Raw genomic sequence first — 24,026 nt, 5'->3', positions numbered from 1 at the left:
TTTATTGCAGCACTATTCACAACAGTGTCCATTATCAGAAGAACGGATAAAGAAAATGTGGCATATTTACACAATGGAATACTTTTCAGCCATAAAAAATAATGAAATCATGTCATTTGCAACAACATGGATGGCACTGGAGGTCACTGCATTAAGTGAAATAAGCCAGACACAAAAAGACAAATATCACATGCACTCACTGGTGTGGGAGCTAAAATAGCTGATCTCATGGAGGTACAGAGTAGAATATTAGTTACCAGAGCCTGGAAAGGATGTTGAGGGTGAGGATGAAGAGTGGCTAATTAATGGGTACAAACAGCCAGGCACAGTGGCTCATGCCTATAAGCTCAGCACTTTGTGGGGTGAAGGTGAGCAGATCACTTGAGCTCAAGAGTTTGAGACCAGCCTGGGCAACATGGTGAAACCCTGTGTCTAAAAAAATATAAAAATTAGCTGGGCATGTTGGCAAGCAACTGTGCTCCCAGCTACTCAGGAGGCTGAGGTAGTGACTGAAATTGCACCATTGTGCTCCATCCTGGGTGACAGAGTGAGACTCTGCCTAAAAAAGGGGGTACAAACATGCAAACATGCAGTTATACTAAGTAGAAGTGTAATCACCAAGGGGTTCTTCCTGCCTGCTGCACGGACAAAATCAATTCACTGAGACCGCAGCACTGCAGTAAAGAAAGAATGTAATTGGGCCAGGCGTGGTAGCTTACATCTGTAATCCCAACACGGTGGGAGGCCAAGGCGGGCGGATCACCTGAGGTCGGGAGTTTGAGACCAGCCTGACCAACATGGAGAAACCCCGTCTCTACTAAAAACACAAAATTAGCCTGGTGTGGTGGCGCATGCCTGTAATCCCAGCTACTTGGAAGGCTGAGGCAGGAGAATCACTTGAACCCAGGGGCGGCGGGGAGCGGGTTGGAGGTTGCAGTGAGCCGAGATCACCAGCACTCCAGCCTGAGCAAAAAGAGTGAAACTCTGTCTCAAAAAAGAAAGAATATAATTGACTAGAGGCCATCCACTTGTGAGAACTGGAGTTATCACTCAAATCAGTTTCCCTGAAGGCTCAGAGGCTAGGGTTTTATGGACAATTTGGTGGGCAGGAGACTAGGGAATGGGTTCTGCTGACTGCTTAAAGATGAAATCATAAAGGTGTGTGCTGAGTCCGCCTCTGGGTGGGGCCACAGGACCAGTTGTGTCATGAATCATGAGTCTGGGTGGAGTCAGTCTGAAAAACATCTCAAAAAAAACAATCTTAGGTTCAACAATACTGTTGTTATCTATAGGAGCAATTGGGAAGGTCATAGGACTCCTGTGCAGTAAGGGCTTATAGAAATTATACCTACATTTAGCAGAGTTCACGCCCCTCCCATAATGCTATTTCTGTGTCCTTTCATTAGTCTTAAAAATGCAATTTTCTGTCCCTGAGCAAGGAAGGGGTTAGTTTTAGGGAGGAATTGTTATTGTCCTTTTTTCAAGTTAAACTATAAACTAAATTCCTCCCAAAGTTAGCTTGGCCTATGCCCTGGAGTGACCAAGGACAGCTTGGAGGTCAGAAGCAAGATGGGGTCAACTATGCCAGATTTCTTTTACTCTCAAAATCTTGCAACAGTGGTTTCAGAAGGAATAAGTTACAATGTTCTGTAGCACAGCAGGATGACTATAGCTAACAACAATGTACTATACACTTCAAAATAGCTAGAAGTGAGGACTTCTCAACACACAGAATTGATAAATGCTCATGGTGATGGATATTCTAAATATCCTGACTTGATCATTACACATTCTATGCATGTAACAAAATACCACCTGTACCTCATATTTACAAATATTATATGTCAATAAAAAATAAAGTTATAAAATAAAAATAAGTTTTAAAAAATTTTAAATCATCTTATCAGGATTAGAAAACCAAGGCCAAAAAAGGTCTTATCCTAGACCACCAACTTAGTGGCTGAACCAAAATGAGGACTCAACTCCTCTAACTTTTGGTGGTATGCCCTTTTCACCGTACAGACACCACTATCTTCACTGGCAAACATCGAGGTCATCTGTGTGGACGGCACTTTCTGGATTTGGGCAGTGTACAAGCCAGCAGCCTTGTCCCTGTCCTTTCCAGGATTTTAAATCTAAGGCAGGCAATACATACTTTTTTTCCACTTTGCTTTCTTGACAGGCAGGCAATATTATAAAATGATAAATCCAACATGGATCAAGATAAGTAACATAAGTACAAATACTATGTAACGAACAGGCTCCTTCCAGTACATACTTTACAAATGCATGTTATGTATGTAGGTGAAGGTAGAAAGGTTCAGTGGGAAAGCTTTATGTTTAGAGCACAGGAAGAATGAAGAATCAGTTTCTTATTTAATTCTTACAACCCTAGAAGTCAACATTATTCCTATCTTACAGATGAGGAAACTGAGGTACAGAGAGCTGAAGAAGCTTGGAAATGTCACATAACTGCTAAGAGGCAGGACCTAGACTCGTGATCCATCCTCCACAGGCTTGACCACTATGACAACATATCTCTTTTGTGATTTGCAACCTCCTTTATTTAATTCCATTAGGAATTTTCTTAACCATATCACCATTTGTGCACCGCATATGATTAAGTTATCTTGTTAGTTTTGTGGCAATTTAAGAGTTTTGCTCTTGTTGCTCAGGCTGGAGTGCAATGGTACGATCTCAGCTCACTACAACCTCTGCCTCCCAGGTTCAAGTGATTCTCCTGCCTCAGCCTCCCAACTGGCTGGGATTATAGACATGTGCCACCATGCCTGGCTTATTTTGTATTTTTAGTAGAGACAGGGTTTCTCCATGTTGTTCAGGCTGATCTCAAACTCCCAACCTCAGGTGACCTGCCTGCCGCAGCCTCCCAGAGTGCTGGGATTTCGTTTTTATGTTATGAAAACCCACACCCAGCCCTTCTGGCAACTTCGCTAGGCTACAGTAATCAGTTATCCAACCAAACATTAACGTAGGCATTGCTGTGGGGGTACTTATAGATGTGATTAAACATCCACCACCAGTTGACTTCAAAGAAAAATTAACCCAAGTTATCTGGGTGGGTCTCATCCAATCAGTTAAATGCCTTGAAAGCAAATCTGGGCTGGGTGTGGTTGCTCACATCTGTAATCTCAGCACTTTGGGAAGCCCAGGCAGGCAGGCCACTTGAGGTCAGGAGTTCCAGACCAGCCTGACCAAAATGGTGAAACCCCATCTCTACTAAAAATTCAAAAATTAGCCAGGGCGTGGTAGCCCAGGCCTATAGTTCCAGCTGCTTGGGAGGCTGAGGCACAAGAATTGCTTGAACCCGGGGAGGCAGAGGTTACAATAAGTCACGATCGTGCTACTGCACTCCATCCAGCCTGGGCAACAGAGTGAGACTGTCTCAAAAAAAAAGGAGCAAATCTGTTTTTCTGAGGAAAAAGATTTTGTGGACTGCAGTGTCAGCTCCTGCCTCAGAATTTCACCGCTGGTGCTGACCTGTCCTACATCTTTTACACTTGCCTAGCCAGACTGCACTATCATGTAAACAGATTTCTTGAGATAACTGTCTCCATCTTTGTGTAGATGTATTTTACTGGTTGTTTCTCTGGTAGAATCTTGACTGATAGAACTGTTAAGATTGTATTGTATTAAACTTCATTTAAATCTAATCTTTTATGGTATGTTCCATAAACTATAATTTTTAACCTTATTCCATTTAATAATTTCTGTACTTTATTATTTTCTACAAAGTATTTCATGTTTGGTTTGGGGCTCAAATAAGTATCAGCATCTGAATAAATCTACTGACGTCTTAATTGCATCAAAAATTGAAAAAATTGCTCTCATGCCCTAATACTTGAAATTGTTGGCCGGGCATGGTGGCTTATGCCTGTAATCTCAGCACTTTGGGAGGTTGGAGGTGGATGGATCACCTGAGGTCAGGAGTTCAAGACCAGCCTGGCCAACATGGCGAAACTCCATCTCCACTAAAAATATAAAAATTAGCTGAGTGTGGTGGCGGGCACCTGTAATCCCAGCTATTCGGGAGGCTGAGGCAGGAGAATCGCTTGAATCCAGGAGGCGAAGGCTGCAGTGAGCCGAGATCACACCACTGCACTCTGGCCTAGGTGACATCTCAAAAAAAAAAAAAGAAATTGTTGCCTTTTTTGATTTTTTTAAGAAAAAGCAATTGCTTTGTTTTCATAATTTCCCAGTTTTGTTCGTGAATAAAGAGTTTCAGACTGGTCTTTGCAAGCACTTGTTTATATATTTATATTTGAAGTTGTTGGCAAGGAAGGTCCCAGCTTCTAAAGGATTTTTTTTTTTTTTTTTTTTTTTTGAGACGGAGTTTCGCTCCTTACCCAGGCTGGAGTGCAATGGCGCGATCTCGGCTCACCGCAACCTCCACCTCCCGGATTCAGGCAATTCTCCTGCCTCAGCCTCCTCAGTAGCTGGGATTACAGGCACGCGCCACCATGCCCAGCTAATTTTTTGTATTTTTAGTAGAGATGGGGTTTCACCATATTGACCAGGATGGTCTCGATCTCTTGACCTCGTGATCCACCCGCCTCGGCCTCCCAAAGTGCTAGGATTACAGGCTTGAGCCACCGCGCCCGGCCCTAAAGGATTTTATTTTTTATTTTTTTTGAGACGGAGTCTCACTGTCCCCAGGCTGGAGTGCAGTGGCACAATCTTGGCTCACTGCAACCTCTGCCTCCCAGGTTCAAGCGATTCTCCTACCTCATTCTCCCTAGTAGCTGGGACTACAGGTGTGAGCCACCACACCCAGCTAATTTTTGTATTTTTAGTAGAGACCAGGTTTCACCATGTTGGCCAGCATGGTATGGATCTTTTGACCTCATGATCCACCCGCCTCGGCCTCCCAAACTGCTGGGATTACAGGCGTAAATCACCGTGCCCGGCCTCTAAAGCATTTTAAAATTGAAAGTCCTGTATCCCAGAAACCCCTCAGCCCTGTTCATGCTATTAGCCTCCTTCTGAATAGATGGGTATAACACCAATTACATTACAGGTTTCTTTTTTTCCATTTTTTTCTTTTTTTTAATAAAAAAATTCTTTGGAAACCACCGTGTTGCTTTTTTTCCGTTTCTTTTTTTGAGACAGAGTTTTGCTCTGACGCCGAGGCTGGAGCGCAGTGGCACAATCTCAGCTCACTGTACCCTCCGGCTCCCCAGGTTCAAGTGATTCTCCTGCCTCAGACAGCCAAGTAGCTGAGGCATTCAACCACGCCTGGCTAATTTTTGTATTTTTAGTAGAGACAGGGTTTTGCCATGTTGGCCAGACTGATCTCAAACTCCCGGCCTCAAGCAATCTGCCTGCCTCGGCCTCCCAGGGTGCTAGGATTACAGGTGTGAGCCACTGCGCCTGGCCACATTGCAGGTTTAATACAAGATTCCTGGCAACGTCAAGCACTCGAACCTTCCAAAACTGTGGCCACTAGACACTTGGCTACTGGGCCTTCAAATATTGGCTAGTGCGACTCAGAAGCTGAATTTTTCATTGTAATTTTTTTTAAGAGATAGGGTTTCACCATGTTGGCCAGGCTGGTTTTGAACTCCTGACCTCAGTTGATCCACCCACCTTGGCCTCCCAAAGTGCTGGGATTACAGGCTTGAGCCACCACGCCTGGCCAAGACATCACATTTTTAAGATATTGTACAGTAAATAAGGAACGTGTATCAATAATTTGATTATTGAAATAACATTTTGCAAATACCGCACTAAAACGTTAACACTAATTTCATCAGCTTCTACTTTAAAGAGAGTGGCTACTGTGAAACTTAAAATTCCGTGTGTGGCTCACATTATATTCCTAATGGGCAGGACCGACCTAGCAGTTCTGGCAAATGGTAAAAGCCACTAAAATAGTGGCATATGAGCTGCATGATAGAAACGGTAATGTTATTCCTTTGTGAAGATTAGCAATGTTTGACATCAAGTAGGTGTTCAAAACACAGGACTATCTAACGCTGAGAATCACTCCTCCCGATTAGACAGTGTCGTATTTGTTTCTCTGAGCGCCTCAATTTCTTTTCCCGACAAGGAAGGCTGGCAGACAGTTCTCAAAGGGATGAAGGAATCGAGCACTTGGGGCTTGACTAGATTGTAAGCTGAAGTTTTAGAATTGTCACTTGGGACTCGGTACCACGCCCAGAAAACGCAAACAGTCCCAAGTTTCCACGCTGGCCACGCCAGTCCGCGACCCATGGCGGCTCTCAAGGCTGCGCCGACCTCGCCGCTCACACCCGCGACCTTCCCCGGAAGCGTTTCCATTTCATTTCCTCAAGACCGCAAAGCGTCCGGTGGGTCCCAAGCGCCCGACTCAGCCGCAAAGGCGGCCTGGAGGAAACACTCTCAGAGGCGGGTAGGGGCCCAGGCCCCCGCCACCCGGAGTCCGCAGACCAAGAGTAACGGCAGAGACTAGGGAAGGCGGAGGAGAACGGATTATAGCCGACACGCCCGCACGCAAAGGCCGCAGACGGATCCACGCCCCTCGCGCATTCCGGAGTCGGGCTGATGACGAACACAGGGCGCGACGGACGCACACGCCGCCCCGCGCTCGCACGACGGTACGTGCGGGGAGGCGCGAGGGAGCCCCGGGCTGTCATCGGCGCAACCAGCGTCCCGCCTCCTCTGCTTCCTCGCTCCCGCCACCTTGGCAAGTCCGCGCCCGCCTCCCGCCTCCGTCCGAGGCCTCCGCCGCAGTAAGGCTCCCGGCCTCGCTGCTGTCTCTTTAAATGGTGGGGCTACGGGCCGCCCCTGCAGCTGCTCCCTGGGTGGCCCCGCGCGCCGCTTTTGAGGGGCGAACCAAGATGGCGGTTGCTTTGGCTCTGTGAGGAAGACGGAAGAGGAGGCGGCGGCGGAGGGAAAGCGACTTCCACTAGCCCGGGGCACTCGGGCGGCCGAGAGCCCTCGGAGTCTCCCGGGAAGCGGTAGCAGTTGCAGCAGGATCAGGCGCCTGTCGGCTTCTGACGTTTGAAGCAGGCGGAGCGGAAGGGAGCCACTGGCCGCGGTGGCAGGGCCAGGTACAAGGAAGGAAAACATGGCGGCGGCGGCGGCGGCCTGAGGAGGCGGCGGCGGCGCGGGAAGCTGCTTTGCGGAGATCATGGCGGAGGCGGGAGCAGGGCAGTGACGGGAGACCCGAATTCCTAGCTCGGCGGGGCGGGAGGCTGCGAAGCGCTGCGCGGCCCCATCGGGGTTGCCGGGCGCCGGGCTCGCCGGGTCTGGACAATAGCACCGGGGAGCCGGAGGCGAGGAAAGGCGGCGGCCCAGAGCTTGGGCCCGGGAGCGGGCCATGCAGGTGGCGGCCCGGCCCCGCGGCGCCGAGCGGTGGCAGTGAGGCCGGGGAGCCCTCCGCTCGCGGGCGCTCTCACGCCTCGCCCCTCGCCTCTCCAGGGCCCCTTCCTGGGCGTCTACCGGCGGGGCCCCCGCCCCGGTCCCCGGGCGGCACGATGACCGACACCCGGCGGCGGGTGAAGGTGTACACGCTCAACGAGGACCGGCAGTGGGACGACCGGGGCACCGGGCATGTGTCGTCCGGCTACGTGGAGCGGCTGAAGGGCATGTCTCTGCTTGTCAGGGCCGAGAGCGACGGTAAGTGAAGCTGCTCGCGGCGGGACCTTGGCAGCCCCAGCGGCCCTGGGCCACCTCCCTGGTTCTTGCGGGGCCTGGCACTCGCTCCCCGAGAACGGAGGGACGGCTGGGGACGGTAGCCACCTCGGGGGAGGGCGGGCCCCAGGTACCCCAGTCTTGCGGGACCTCCCCGGAGAGAGCTTGAAATGTTTCCTTTCTGAGTGCCTGGTGGCATTTGGGGTATGAGGAGGGCCGAGCATGTTTGAGCAGTGCCGCCCTGGAGCGTGGAGAGGTCGAGGACCTGAGATTGGGGGTGTGCTGTTGTTTTGCACTAGAGTGACCTTGAGAAAGGCACTGATTAATCTGATCTGCCTTAGTTCACTCATCTTTACAGCAGGCATGAAACTTTGCTGGGAGCTAAGAAAGTTCTTGGACGTTTCACTTGCTGTGCTTTTTTTCTTTCTCTTCTTAAACATCTTTTTGCTCCATATTTCTCATCCTGTTGCAGGTTGGCAACAGTGGTTCATGGATCTGGCAACTCTACACTAAGCAGAGAAAACACTTTACCTTGCGAAGATAGATTTTTTTTGTTCACCCGTGTTGGTTGCTTTTTTTATAGTAATGCAGGATTTTTGTGTAGCTCCCTATATAAACATCTTGCAAATTTGGAATCATTGTACATGAGCCTTTTTTTTTGATTGCTTAAATGAGTGTTCATAATTTGGTTAACAGGTGCAGAGAAGTTGGCAGATAATTTTTAAAACCTTTCGGATCTTCACTAGTGATTATGCTTCACATATTTTGAAACAACCCTCAAGGTTCAAAGACTAAGGTGTTTGAAAATAAGTGTTTTACGTTTTTTCTTTTCTTTTTTCCGCATGTTCTGAGTGTTTCATATTTTAAAAGACTTTTTCTCTCTTGGGATTGCCACAGTTTTTGTTGATATGCAGTGAATTTCATTTAAAATGCTCACGTTGGGTAAAACTTTTAATCATATTGTTGCTTCCAAACGTGAAAGTAGTTCTCTCCCACCTATCTTGGTACATTGGTTTATAGTTTATAGTTGCTGATGATGTCGGTTTATGATGATTGTGGTGATTCTGTATCAGAATTATTAACAAACTAATTTCAGGGAATTTTTTTTCAACTGGACTCTATCCAGAACTCCAATTCCCTGAAAAATCAAGACCCACCCTGGGAACATTTATGTTGGATTTAAATTGAAGGTGGTAATCTGAAGTATATTGCCCACAGATTATAAGGTTACCCAAAATAACTTAAAACTGTAATAATTACTTCCTTTTGGGGGCATTTAAAAATTTTTGAATATGTTAGGTATATTTTTCTGAGCCTGAGTTATTACTGGCTTCTTAAAATACAATTTGAATGTCAAGTGTTAGTGTGCGTTTGTATGTGACTCACATAGTAACCTACTCTAGATCTTTCACGCATTTGGAAAACTTTACAAGTATTTTGGAAGGTATGGGCTTTTAGTATCAGCTTCTTGTGAGATGAAAGCACTTGTAGATTACTTTTTAATTTTTTACCGTCAAAAATAAATAAATAAAACAAAAAAGACATGGTTTTGCCTTGTTGCTGGTCTCAAATTCTTGACCTCACACAATCCACCCACCAGGCCTCCCAGAGTATTGGTGTTACAGACGTGAGCCACCATCCCAGCTGAAAGCATATGTAGATTTGAGATCATCTTTGAAATTCATCTTAAAAATAACCTTCACATCATGTATTTGATTAATTATACAAACATATCCTTTAAGATTTTTTTTTCTTTTTTTCTTTTTTTTGAGATGGAGTCTTGCTGTGTCGCCCAGGCTAAAGTGCAGCGGTACGATCGATCTGCAACCTGAACCTCCAGGGTTCAAGCGATTCTCATGCCTCAGCCTCCTGAGTAGCTGGGATTACAGGCATGCACCACCACGCCTGGCTAATTTTGTATTTCTAGTAGAGACAGGATTTCCCCATGTTGGTCAGTCTGGTCTTGAACTCCTGACCTCGTGATCCACCCACCTTGGCCTCCCAAAATGCTGGCGTTACAGGCATGAGCCACCGCGCCCAGCCGATATTTTTAAGCATAAAAGCTTAATGTCATATTATCAGAATTACGCTCTTCTGCCATGTTAATATAAAATTCTATTTCTTTTTTCCATATATATATATATATTTTTTTTTTTTTTTTAAGACAGAGTTTTGCTCTTGTCGCCCAGGCTGGAGTGCAGTGGCACAATCTCGGCTCATTGAAACCTCCACCTCCTGGTTTCAAGCAATTATCCTACCTCAGCCTCCTGAGTACTGGGATTACAGGCATGTGTCACTACGCTTGGCTAATTTTTTTGTATTTTTAGTAGAGACAAAAGTTTCACCATTTTGGCAACTCTGGTCTCGAACTCCTCACCTCAGGTGATCCACCTGCCTCGGCCTCTCAGAGTGCTAGGATTACAGACATGAACCACTGTGCCCTGACCTCCATTTATATTTTTACCATTTTAGAAATAGCCCCAAATCTCTCTTCCTCCATTTCGTAGGTTGGAGGTTAAATGACTAAAACAAAATTACTTAGTTTTTATGTAGCAAGGAGAGAGCTTAATTATACTGTAAATATAGGTTGTAAGGAAAACTGAAACCAAAGAATGGACTTAGGCTGGGTGTGGTGGCTCACGCCTATAATCCCAGCACTTTGGAAGGCTGAGGCAGACTGTTCCGTGGGGTCAGGAGTTCGAGATCAGCTGGGGCAGCATGGCAAACCCCTGTCCCTACAAAACATACAAACATCAGCTGGTGTGGCATGGTCCTGTAGTCCCAGCTGCTCTGGAGGCTGAGGTGGGAGGATCACTGGAGCCCAGGAGATGGAGGCTACAGTGAGCTGTGATCATGCCACTGTACTGGGTGACAGATGACAGGGAGACCCTGTGTCACACAGTGGACTCAGAAGAAATTCCAAGTACTTGTGAAATACTGTCAGTAATGTGTAATTTCATGATTAATATTTCTTCTAACGTCTAAATAGGGATAATAAGTCACAATTTACTGAATGCCTACTATGTGCCAGAAAGTCTTTAAGCAGTTCTTAAATTGACTTACATAATTCTCACAGCAATGCTCTGATTTAGTTAGTGCTATTAGCCGTATTAAACTCCCATATTACTGTCTACTTGGATTTGCTGCTTTATTCTTAGCCTGAAGGTTTATTTCAAAGAAAATGAAAAATAACTTTTAGCTTAAAGATATTTTCTACTGTAGTTTATCTACAAGCTTTACGTGAATGTTTTTGTGTCGACTGCTAGTTTGAGTCAGCCATTATTGTGTGCTTGCTCCATTCTCCATCATAGGATAATTGATATTTTCTATTTATTGTCATGAGCAAAATGGAAAGTATTTCTGATTTTCCATAAATTGAGTCATTCGTCCAACAGAAACTTAAAATTATTGAGCTTTTCCATACTTGAGCTAGACCTAGTCATTATTGTGTTGAAGCTTTTCTTTAACTTACTTGTAGCTTCCCCCCCGCAAATTCTTTTGATTTTTAGATTATTTCTTTAAAACAAAATTTGATTCTTAACACTTTTGAAATATTTTATGGTCCATAAAATTAGTAAGCTTTTATGATGTGTTAATCATCCACCTTAGAAATAGGCTATTTCCCAATTCAGCTAATTTGGTGAGAAACTGACCAGTGCTAGGTAGGATGATAGGAGCTTTTGCATACCGTGAAATAGGTGGTAGTATCTTTTTTCTTTTTTTGGGGGGGGGGACAAAATCTCTGTCTCCCGGGCTGGAGTGCAGTGGCATGATCTCAGCTTATTGCATCCTCCGCCTGCTGGGTTCAAGCGATTCTTGTGCTTCAGGCCTCAGGCCTGAGATTACAGATGCATGCCATCATGTGTGGCTGATATTTGTATTTTTAGTATAGATGGGGTTTCACCATGTTGGCCAGACTGGTGTCGAACTCCTGACCTCAGATGATCTTCCCCCCTCAGCCTCCCAAAGCGCTGGGATTACAGGCGTGAGCCACCACACTCAGCCTCATTTTTTAAAATAGATCTCATAAAAGATGACAACATGTCCAAAGTCATTTATCTACTAAGATGGTATGAGTTGGGATTCAAATTCAGGCAATTCATTTTAAACTGTACACACTACTTAGTAATTACAAAGTGTTTAGGAATTTTATAATGTGTATAGTTTTAGCATGGGTGTAGAGAGGCTGGTTAGTTTTAAATTTTTCTCTATTTGGTCTGTCTTTGAGGAAAGGGAAGCTATAATAATGTTATCTCAACTGTAGGTTCAGTTCTTATTAGGGGAGCTTATATGCTCATTCAAGAATCACAGAAGGGAATTTCTAAATGGAAGTACTTGTGGCCTTCATGTTACAGGGCTGTCTGGGTAAGTACTGTATGCCCTTCCCTTCCAAAACTGAGTAACTTGGCACTCAGCGTACGTTGCTGTAGAGGAAAGGGATGTCCCACTAAGCTTCTGGGCCCATTTCTTGGCTTGCATCCTTATCCATAGCAGAAATAGGTTTCTGCTGGCAAAACAGGTTGTAAGAACACGTCCCTTTAGTTTTTGTTTTTCTTTTTTTAATTTAATTTTAATTTTTAAATTTTTGAGATGGAGTCTCACTCTGTAGCCCAGGCTGGAGTGCAGTGGTGCAATCTTGGTTCACTGCAACCTCTGCCTCCTGGGTTCAAGCATTTCTCCTGCCTCATCTTCCTGAGTACTGGGGATTACAGGTGTGCACCACCATGCCCAACTAATTTTTGTATTTTTAGTAGAGACAGGGTTTCACCATGTTGACCAGGCTGGTCTCGAACTCTTAGCCTCAAGTGATCAGACCACCTCAGCCTCCCAAAGTGCTGGGATTATAGGTGTGAGCCACCAAACCTGGCCTCGTTTTTATTTTTTACTTTATTTTTTCCGGGCAGGGTCTTGCTCAATCCCCCAGGCTCAAGTGACCCTCCCACAGCAGACTCCCAAGTACCTGGGATCATTGGCTCATGCCACCACGCCCAGCTAGATACCTTTATGCTCTTAAATTGAGGATTCCCTCATTGTTCATTTGGATTATATTTATTGATATTTACCATATTAGAAATTAAAACAGATTTTTAAAAAGTTAACTCACTTAAAAATAATGTTTTAACATAGCATGTTAACAAAATAACATTAAGAAAAAATAACTTTTCTAAAACAAGAATTTAGTGAGAAGTGTCATTGTTTTATATTTTTACAAATCTCAACATCTGGCCTCATTTTTAAAAAACCAGAAAGATTCTCATCTGCTTCTGCATGCAGTCTTTTGCAGTATCAGTATAGACTCTGTAAGAGAATTAATGGTGGAAAAGGCAGATAACCTTGTAATACCATTTTGAAAATAATTTTAACTTTACAGGCCCCGTGGTGTCCTCAGATCATACTTTGAGAACGGCTGGTATAGATGGTTTGTAATGTTTTGCCATTACAGACTCTACTAATGAAATCTTTATCCGTATACCTTGGCACTTACGTGAGGATGTAGGGTAATTTCCTAGAAGAGTGGTTGGCCCAAAGAAATGTGTTTAAATGTTGGGTAGGTGAAGATGATTAAATTTTCAGTCTTGTTACTGGTAAATGAGTATTAAGGACTCATCTTTCTGAGTAAGTCCAAGTGTACATATCAATTAGTAGACATTAGAACTCGTTAGGAATGATAGATTCCACAGTGACAGATTTAGAAGTACTGATCCATTCCTCTTAGCTGAACAGTCTCTTGATTTCCATTCTCTGTATTTCCTTTCTCATATTTCAGGTTGGAAGTGGGGAGACCTTTCTCAAGTCTCAATGTTGGGAGTTTTCTTAAATTGGAGTGTAGGATTTCCTTTCTTTGGTCTTTATAACAGTGTCTTTCTCAGATGTGTGGGAAAAGTTATCTCGTGTGTGTGTGTGTGTATAAGAGATTGCTCTTGGGAGATAAGGGCATCTGTTTCATTGGAGAGGATAGATGTGTTTCTCAAATGAGTTTGGGTGAATGGGGTCTGTCTTGAGTGTGTGCTTCAGTTATTAAGTTCCACTAGACATAACAGTTACCAGAAACATGTGTTGCTCCTAGTTAGAACTTTCTCTACCTCCCTCTTAATGTTGCTGAGGTCTCCTGCTAAGGATCATCTTCATTTCTCTCCTGTCATCTCTGCTACCATGGTATTAAATAAATCCCTCTCCAAAAGTTGAACTCTGCATCCCCCTCCATACCCATACATTAGTAGGATAGAATTACTGTTCCTGATACTGTAGCTATAGCAACAGAATACAGACAAACGTTGGAGGGAAGGATTGTGTTAATTCATATTAACACTCAACTGGACCTTTTATAGTTGATTGGTGTAGTGTTTATAACTTGGCTCAATAAAACCTATTAGGTGATGGGGGGAAACCTGATTGCTAGATTAGGAGTAAACCTAGTATTATGTCTTTTATTTATTGTCTTACTGAGCCCTAAGTTGAAAGACTGTTTCCCATGGTCTAGCCTCTATTGCCTACTTATCTCTTTGGAAATATGGTATTGGGGGATCAGAGCTGGACTTCCTAGACTAAAACTGTGTGATATGGCTGAAAAGAGTTTCAGGGGTTACTTCCCTCTAATATCCTGAATGGCCCAGAAAAAAAGAAATTTCCCAACACCAGAAGCTTCAAGTTCTTGTTTTAGCCAGGACTTTGGAAGGGAATATGTCAGACCTTTTTGTTTGTTTGTTTTCCCTTTCCAATTTTCCTGATCCTGTAAACACTACTGAGAGAGTTTTGAAGAAATTGCAAAAGGGACTAGTACTTGAGAAATAATTGCTAATCGGGATCGGGTGGCTGACAATGTCATACCACTGCACTGCTGTGGTTTTTAACAACTGTAAAAGTCAGGCATGTGTTTCTTGAAAGTACAACTTGAATAATAACCTCAATCCCCTGTGCTATGTGTTTTTGACTTCTTAAATTTAAAAAAAACTTTTGAATTGCAGTGTAATACATCAAAAGGTATACAAATCATAAGTATTCAATTTGATGAATTTTCCAAAAAATACCAGCACACAGTTGAAGAAACAACATAACCAGTACTCTAGAAGCCTACTTCATGTTCCTCCCCAGTCACTATCCTACTGAGAGATAACTGCTGGCCTAATGATAGGTTAACTTTGCCACTTTGTGAGCTTTGTGTAAATGGAATTCTGTGGTAAATACCTTTGTCTCAGCTGTCTTTTACTCAGGTTTGTAAAATTAATATCTGTTGTGTTCACACTTTGATTCATATATTAACATTGTTTATGGTATCCATTGTATAAATGTTTATACTTTACTGTTTCCTTTTTTTTTTTTTTCTTTTTTTTTTTGAGACTGGATCTTGCTCTGCTGCCTAGGCTAGAGTGCAGTGGCATGATATTGGCTCCCTGCAAACTGCATTTCCCGGGCTCAAGCAATCTTCTCAGCTCTGCCTCCTGAGCAGCTGGGACTACAGGCATGCACTGCCACGCTTGGCTAATTTTTTAAATTTTTATGTAGAGACAAGGTGTCCCTATATTGCTTAGGCTGCACTTTACCTTTTTGTTTTGTTTTTGTTTTAACAGCTTTTGCATACTATATAATTCACCCATTCAAAATGTACAATTCATTGTTTTTTGGTATAATCACAGGTTTGTGCAACCATCACCACAATCTAATTTTAGAACATTTTGTCTCCTCTGAAAAAAATCATGTGCCCATTAGCAATCACTACCCACTTTCACTTCCTCCCAGCCCTAAAAAAGCTCTATTCTGTTTTCCGTCTAAATTTACCTGTCTGGGCCGGGAACAGTGGCTCACACCTGTAATCCCAGCACTTTGGGAGGCCAAGGCAGGTGTATCACTTGAGGTCAGGTGTATCACTTGAGGTCAGGTGTTTGAGACCAGCCTGGCCAACATGGTGAAAACCTGTCTCTACTAAAAATACAAAAATTAGTCGGACATGGTGATGCACACCTGTAGTCCCAGCTACTTGGGTGGCTGAAGCAGGAGTATTGCTTGAACCTGGGAGGCAGAGGTTGCAGTGAGCTCAGATCCCACCACTGTACTCCAGCCTGGGCAAGAGTGAGACTGTCTCAAAAATATAAATAAGTAAATAAATTAATTTACCTGTCTGGACATATGTGGTATTTTGTGATGGCCTTCTTTAATTTCATGTTTTCAAGGTTTATACGGATTGTAATGTGTTAGGTTTTCATTACTCTATGTAGCTAAATATATACCACATTGTATTTATCTGTTCATTTTTTGCTGTTGTAAATAACCTTGCTAGGAACATAAATGTACAAGTTTCTGTTTGGGCGTACATTCATTTCTCTCAGATACATACTGAAGAGGGGAATTGCAAAGTAACTCTGCTTAACTTTTTGAGGAACTGCCAAACTTTTCCAAAATCGATGCCTCATTTTATATTCCTAAAAGCAAATGTATGAGGCTTCCTATTTCTCCACAGCCTTGTCACTACTTTTTATTATCTTTTTGATTGTAGACATCGTAGTGGGTATTAAATCATATCTCATTTGTGGTTTTTGTTTTTGTTTGAGACAGTCTCGCTCTGTCTCCCAAACTGGAGTTCAGTGGTGCGATCCCGGCTCCCTGCAGTCCACCTCCCAGGTTCAGGCAATTCTCCTGACTCTGCTTCCGGAGTACCTGGGTTTACAGGCTTGCACAACCACGCCCAGCTAATTTTTTGTGTGTCGTCAGTAGAGATGGGGTTTCACTATGTCGGCCAGGTTGCTTTCAAACTCCTGACCTCAAGTGATGCACCTTCCTCTGCCTCCCAAAGTGCTGGTATTACAGGTGTAAGCCACCACACCCAGCCTCCTGCCCTCTGCTTCTGTTCCCACTTTGTGTGAGCCTGGCCCTTATTTATGGATTTCATTTGCATTTCCTTAATAACTAATGCTGAGCATCTTTCCATATGCTTACTAGTTGTTTGTATATCCTTTTTGGATAAACCTCTATTCAAATTCATTGTCCAGTTTTTAATATTGAGTTGTAAGAGTTCTTTATATATTTTGGATACAATTTCTTTACCAGATACATGGTTTCTAAATCTTTTCTCTCATTCTATGTACTTTCTTTGTACTTGATGGTATTGTTTGCATCACAAACAATTAAAAGTTTTTAATTTTGGTGATGCCTAATTTTTTTATTTTACATAGGCTGTACTTTTGTAAGATTGGCCGAGGCAGGTGGATCACCTGAGGTCAGGAGTTCAAGACCAGCCTGACCAACATGGAGAAACCCCATCTCTACTGAAAATTCAAAATTAGCCTGGTGTGGTGGTGCATGCCTACTCAGGAGGCTGAGGCAGGAGAATCATTTGAACCCAGGAGGCAGAGGTTGCATTGAGCCGAGATCATGCCATTGTACTCCAGCCTGGGCAACAAGAGTGAAACTCCATCTTAAAAAAAAATAATAATAAGATTGATTCATAATGTACTTTATATACTTTATGATTTCAGTGGAGAATAATAGAATGCAATGTTTATTCCAGTAATTAAAACAAAGACTACAAAAATAGTTTGGAGGCTTTTATACTTTTTTAAAAATTCTATGTTAAAAATATATAGGATGGGGTCTTACTATTGAGACCAGGCAGGCTTCAAGTGATCCTCTCATCTCGGCCTCCCAAAGTGCTGGGATTACAGGCTGAGCCACCGCACCTTGCCTTTGTTTTTTGAGACAGGATCTCTTACCACCCAGTCTAGAGTGTAGTGGCGCAATCATGGCTCACTATAGTCTTGAAATCCTGGCTCAGACAATCTTCCTGCCTGTCTCTTGAGTATCTAGGACTATAGGCATGTACCACTTCATCCAGCTAATTTATTTTTTCTCTCTTTATTTATTTATTTTTTTTTTTGAGGCAGTCTCACTTTGTAGCCCAGGCCAGAGTGCAGTGATGCAATCTCATCTCACTGCAACCTGCACCTCCTGGGTTCAAGTGATTCTCCTGCCTCAGCCTCCCAAGTAGCTAGGATTACAGGCGCCCGCCACCATGCCCAGCTAATTTTTTTATTTTTAGTAGAGATGGGGTTTAACCTTGTTAGCTAGGCTGGTCTCAAACTCCTGACCTCAAGTGATCTGCCCGCCTCAGCCTCCCAAAATTGTTGGGATTACAGGTGTGAGCCACCACACCTGGCCTGTCTTTTTCTTACTTTTATTTTATTGTTATTTTTGCAGAGGCAAGTCCCACTTTATTAGCCGAGTTGTTCGAGTTGTTTGCAAAGTCCTGGCCTCAAGCGATCCTTCCACCTCAGCTTCCCAACTGCTGGGTTATAGGCGTGAACCACCACACCTGGCCACCTGCTTGCTGCTTTTTCTTGTTATGAATGTATCACTAAAACCAGTCTTAATAACCACCAAAATAAAACCTGAAAATGGTGCATAAAGAGAATTGAAGGGGCACTGGAAGATATATTTTGATTAATCTGGTCAAAAGTTGGAAAAAAGGAAGATTAAAACAGTATTTTCTCTAAAATATGAGAATGCTTATCTGGGCCTCCTAAGCCAAAACCAGTTTTTGGAAAGAAAACCCAAAGAAATGTGGTTTGTGGGGAATACAGGTGGAAAAATATATATGGATAATGTTTAGTTACCTTAAGTACTCAAAGGATAAGAAAGATATTTTGGATTAATCAGGTCACCTGTCCTAGACATAGTGGTAGGTTGGTGTGAAGTAGAAAGCTGTTTATGTGCATAGGACATACACAAATTGAATTATCAGAATTTGGTTAATTTACTATGTTTGGTATTGGTACTGTTTTGAGCACACAGTATTGAATGGTCTTTAAATCACTATTATTGGACAGCATCATAAAACAAATGAATTTTGATGTAAAAGCAAACTAAATTTGGAAATGTTAAGAGCACTCTTAGCCATCTAGCCACTATTTGGAATGGGTAAAGCAATTGTTAAGTATAATATGAGAAGAAATGAAAGCTCTGTATGAGAGACAGTTGCAGAGGAAACTGCTTTTTCTCAAATGTTTTGGGCCAGAGTTTGTCTTCAAGTAGTACTTGCAGGTATAAACTAGAACTGGTAGACGAGAGGAGAGGGGTATTGAAAGTCATATAGTATATCAGATATTTTAACCAAGATCATCTGCCTTCACACTGTGCTGTTTAACTGTCTTGTGCCACCCATAAATTGGTAGATTTCTGTGTTATCCTGTCCTTACTCATCAGATTATCGTATCTTTCCTGTTCAGAGTAAGCACATATATAAAACATTTATTGACTGGGTGCAGTGGCTCGTGCCTGTAATCGCAGCATTTTGGGAAGCCAAGATGGGTATATCATTTGAGCCCAGGAGTTCGAGAACAGCCTGGGCAACAGAGTGAGACCCCATCTGTTCAAAAATTTAAAACTTAACCAGGCATGGTGGCTGGTACCTATAGACCCAGCTACCCAAAAGGTGGAGGTTACAGTGAGCTGAAATCGCACAATTGCACTCCAGCGTGGGCAACAGATCCTAGACTCTGTCTCAGAAAAAACATTTTTTAGGTTACAAGTTGCTGTAATTAAACTTACATTGTTTTAAAAATAATTTTTCTATAACTGAAGTTGAGTGTGCATCAAATGTTCAAAAAAGGAAATACGGCCGGGCACAGTGGCTTGTACCTGCCATCCTGGCACTTTGGGAGGAGTGAAGAATGGGAGGATCACTTGAGCCCAGGAATTGGAGACCAGCCTGGGCAACATAGCAAGACTCTATCTCTACAAAAAATGGAAAAAATATTTTTGGAGGATGGGCACAGTGGCTTATGTGTGTAATCCCAGCACTTTGGGAGACTGAGGCTGGTAGATCACCTGGAAGTCAGGAGTTCAAGACCAGCCTGACCAACATGGTGAAACCCCTTCTCTACTAAAAATGCAAAAAATAAGCTGGTTGTGGTGGCACACACCTGTAATCCCAGCTACTCGTGAGGCTAAGGCAGGAGAATCTCTTAAACGCAAGAGGCGGAGGTTGCAGTGAGCCAAAATTGCCCCACTGCACACCAGCCTGGGCGAGAAAGCAAGACTTCGGCTCAAAAAATAAAATAATATTTTTTGACTGGGCAGGGTGACTCACACCTCTCTAATCTCAGCACCTTGGGATCATTTGAGTTCCAGAATTCAAGACCAGCCAGGGCAATACGGCAAAACCCCATCTCTACTAAAAATACAAAAATTAGCCTGACCTGTAATCCTAGCTACTCGGGAGGCTGAGGCAGGAGAATCCCTTGAGCCTGGGAGGCAGAGGTTGCAGTGAGCCAACATCACGCCACTGCACTCCAGTCTGGTCAACAGAGTGAAACGCTGTCTCAAAAATATATATATATTTAAAGGAAATATGTATGTATGTAAGGGAATATAATTTTGCTGTTTTACAGTAACATAATGGATTATCTTTTTCTGTTTCCTAGGTTCTCTACTTTTAGAGTCCAAAATAAATCCTAACACTGCATACCAGAAACAACAGGTAAAGTTTTGATGATGTATTTTATCTTGCATATTTTCTTTTCACTTGGTGAGTAAATGAAAGTTTATCATCTGATTCCCTGCAGTGAAAAATTTAGAACAAATTACAACAGTTTGCCAGTCAAATTCTCAAATAGGATTTCTGCCAATTTCTACAGTGTTTAACATAATAATTTTAAATTTAAAAAGCTTGCCACTAGTTAAAATGGAGTTTTTGTTACACATATAGCAACTGAGCCCTAAAGTTTTCTCATTTTTACCTAACAAAAAAAAGGTGACCATTGATGATGATAAGCTGCTACTAACACAATTAAATGGTGAAAATTCCTCCTCTTGCCGTTGTAGACTATAGTGTAGAAGGAACATTTTAGTATCTCCTTCTACAGCAGCACTGTGTAGATAGGAATCCGTCATATGAATCTGATTTCTTTTACAGATTCCTTAATATGGTCTTATGATATTACACTTTTGAAGGTAACTACTTCACAGTACAATGTACTCAAATATACTGTTTCTTAAACCTTTCTAATATCCAAAGAAATATCAGAAAGTAAATCTCTCACTTAGTATCAACTAGTGCTGTCATTAAATGATACTAATTCAGTACACACACACACAAAGATGAGTGCTCTGTATAGCCAGTGAAGTCAAGATCAGTTCCCTCATTGCCCTGAAGATGCAGGTACAAAATAGTTAATTTTGAAGAAAGAATATTACCAACTTGTTCATAAAGTGCTTTGCTTCATCTTGACCTTTAAAATACTAGAGAGAAGTTAGTATTGGTTTTAGTTTTTCCATTAGATAATGCGTAAAGGTTGTGACTTTTTTGATATCACACAAATAGTGGATAGGAATGCTGTTATCAACTCATAAATATATTTAGTGATTTATTTGTCCACCAAACATTCATACAATATATTTTCTCAATGGTTTAATAGTCTAATACAATGCTGTGATGCATTTAGTGTTCTTAAGAAAGCTTAAATTTGTTGGAAAAATATAGAGCCTGGAATATTTGGCTTTGGTCTTCCATACTTAAATACATTAAATTTGTGTTTTGAAGTTGTATGCAGCTGAAGAGTAAAAGCGTATCTTAAGAAAAAGGAAAGATTGAACTTGTTTTGAGAATGAATGAACAAATTCATGTGTCTCAAGCCTATAGGTTATTGGGTGATAAGATACTTTGGAGAAAAGTTGCTGTAATCTTCAAGGAAATTAAGAATTTCAAAGAAGATTCTTTGAAAATCTAGAATCTTCAAGGAAAACAGCAGTTTCTAAAATTTTATAAACTTGCTAAATTTGTCAAATGGGTAGGAAATTAAAAGCGTATGTCTAGCTGTACCCGGACTTAAGCATCAGCCTGCAAATGGTTCTGAATATACATTATAACAGAATGTGATAGTGGCTTTATGCTTATCCTAGTAGCCTTTATTGAGCTGATAATCGTAAATATCAGAATCATAGGAGCCATCTAATTTGGGCGAGTTATTCCCCTTACTCCCAATACAATTGTTATTTTCCCCCAACTTTATTTTCATCACTAAGAAATAGTACCTGTATTATCACTAGTTTTCATAACAGTATGTATCTTTCCCATTCTAATGATGAGGAAACTGAGGCTCAGAGAGGTTACCTAACTTTCTAAGCATCACCTACCACATAGATGGTGGTATTAGAATTTATACTGTGGCCTCTTTACCTCCTAAATTTCTTAGTATTTTTATTCCATGCTATTTTGAGGGAAAGTAACAACTTTAATTTTGTCTTACGTGGAGCCTTATAATATAAAGTGCTCAGTATCTACTGAACAGATGACCTTGTAAAGTATTTAGGCTGCCAGAATTACAGATTAACTGCAAATTCTTCTTCAAGTTCTGTCCTGGTGAATTATAAACGGAAACTAAAAATGAAACCTTACTAATTTCTGGCATGTTGATCTTAGAATGTTAATAGTTGTGAGCTTGAACTGCTCCTCAGTCTGGATCAGATTGCCTGCCTGGGGTCTGTGATATCTGGAAGTCCTTTGAGATAGTATAAAAAGGGGAGTTTGAGGTGTTTTCCAAAATTCTGAATAAAAATTATGGACTTAGTGATGCTGCACAGCCAAGTCAGATTCTTACTTGTTTATTTCTGGTTGGCAGCACTTTAGTTCAGTGAGACTACTGGTCTCATGATTGACAGTTATATAAATGACTGAACAGAGTTAATATGCAGTTTAGCAGATAAATTTCTCTTTTTTTCTTTTTCTTTTCTTTTTTGTTTTTTTTAGAGATGAGGTCTTGCTGTGTTGCCCAGGCTGGAGTACAGTGACTATTCACAGGTGTGATCATAGTGCATTGCAGCTTCCACCTCCTGGCCTCAAGCAATCCTCCTTCCTCAGCCTCTTGACTAGCTGGGACTACAGGGATACACCATTGTGCCTCACATAGACAAATTTTTAAACATGGAATCCATCTGTGTTACATTAAGTAGTGTCCTTGCCTGGGAATAGTGGCTCACGCCTGTAATTCTAGCACTTTTGGAGCCTGGCAGTTTGAGAGCAGCCTGGGCAACATGGCAAAACTCCATCTCTACAAAAAATAAAAACATTGGACATGGTGGCACATGCCTGTAGTTCTAGCTACTTGGGAGGCTGAGGTGGAAGGACCACCTGAGCCTAGGGAGGTAGAGGCTGCAGTGAGCCATGATGGTGCCACTACACTGCAGCCTGAGTGACAGAGGGAGACACTATCTAAAAAAAAAGTAGTTTCCTTGCTAGTGAGAAAGATTAGAAACCACTGCAATAGAATCATAGGTCCTTTAAGGAACCTTAAGCTGGTCTCAATATGGGAACCTTTATTATCCTGATGGATGCCCAGTCAGCCTTTGCATGGTTCTTTTTGGTTACTTACTATTCAGATTGAATTATTTTTTTCTTTATAATATACTCAAATCCATCTTTTAATCTTCTAAATTCTCTTTGGACCAGCTTGAAAAACAGTGACATGGTCCTTCAGATTTTGAAGACAGCCATTAAATGTAACTCTCCCTAGTACCATTCACCATTTCTTCTGTGAGATTATTTATAGGCTGCTCTCAATGAGAGAGGCCGTTTTTTGAAATGGTTGATTGCTATTAAACAGTATGTATATTTATTTATTGCCAGTAAGATTTGGAAGGTTATGGATATATATATGTGTTGTGGGTTTCTTTTTTTTTTTTCTTTTGAGATGGAGTGTCACTGTGTCACCCAGGCTGGAGTGCAATGGCGCAATCTCATCTCACTGCAACCTCCATCTCCTGGGTTCAAGTGATTATTTCACCTCAGCCTCCCATGTAGCTGGGATTACAGGCATCCACCATCATGCCTGGCTAAATTTTTTTTGTATTTTTAGTAGAGATGGAGTTTCACCATGTTGCCCAGGTTGGTCTTGAACTCCTGATCTCAGGTGATCTGCCTGCCTAGGCTTTCCAAAGTGTTGGGATTAGAGGTGTGAGCCACTGCACCTGGCCAAAAGGATATATTAGATATTATAAATATTTTGACTTTATAATTTTTTTTTTTTTTTGGAGACAGAGTTTCGCTCCTATTGCCCAGACTGGAGTGCAGTGGCACAGCCTCAGCTCACTGCAACCTCTGCCTCCCAGGTTCAAGCGATTCTCCTGCCTCAGCCTCCCAAGTAGCTGGGATTACAGGTGCACACCACCACGCCCAGCTAATTTTTGTATTTTTAATAGAGGTGGCCAGGCTGATCTAAAACTCCTGACCTCAGGTGATCCACCCGCCTGAGCCTCCCAAAGTTCTAGGATTACAGGTTTGAGCCACTGCACCCAGCCAAATGTTTTTATTATACCATGCATATTGTAGAATATATACTCTGTACTACGAGGAATATAAAATGGTCTCAGTATTACATGTGCAGTATCTTGCTGAGATTACATTTTAA

The 24,026-nt window shown here is 42.4% G+C and overlaps 1 protein-coding gene across 2 annotated transcripts in view; it reads left to right on the top strand.

Moving 5' to 3' along the window:
* The first annotated feature begins 6,805 nt into the window (after window positions 1-6,805).
* The window catches only part of PPP4R3A (protein phosphatase 4 regulatory subunit 3A), a 52,504-nt gene continuing 35,283 nt past the window's right edge, over window positions 6,806-24,026 (top strand). Inside the window, exons 1-2 of one of the 2 annotated variants that reach the window (XM_012453126.3) lie at window positions 6,806-7,617; window positions 20,046-20,101. In XM_012453126.3, coding sequence (XP_012308549.2) covers window positions 7,476-7,617; window positions 20,046-20,101 — 198 coding nt within the window. In that variant the 5' untranslated portion in view covers window positions 6,806-7,475. The remainder of the gene's footprint in view (window positions 7,618-20,045; window positions 20,102-24,026) is intronic. The other variant, XM_012453127.2, reaches the window with a different exon arrangement.

The sequence above is a fragment of the Aotus nancymaae genome, unplaced genomic scaffold (genome assembly GCF_030222135.1).
Source record: "Aotus nancymaae isolate 86718 unplaced genomic scaffold, 86718_ANA_hifiasm-v0.15.2.pri h1tg000011l, whole genome shotgun sequence".
Lineage (NCBI taxonomy): Eukaryota > Metazoa > Chordata > Mammalia > Primates > Aotidae > Aotus > Aotus nancymaae.
This window is presented reverse-complemented; position numbering and strand designations above follow the sequence as displayed.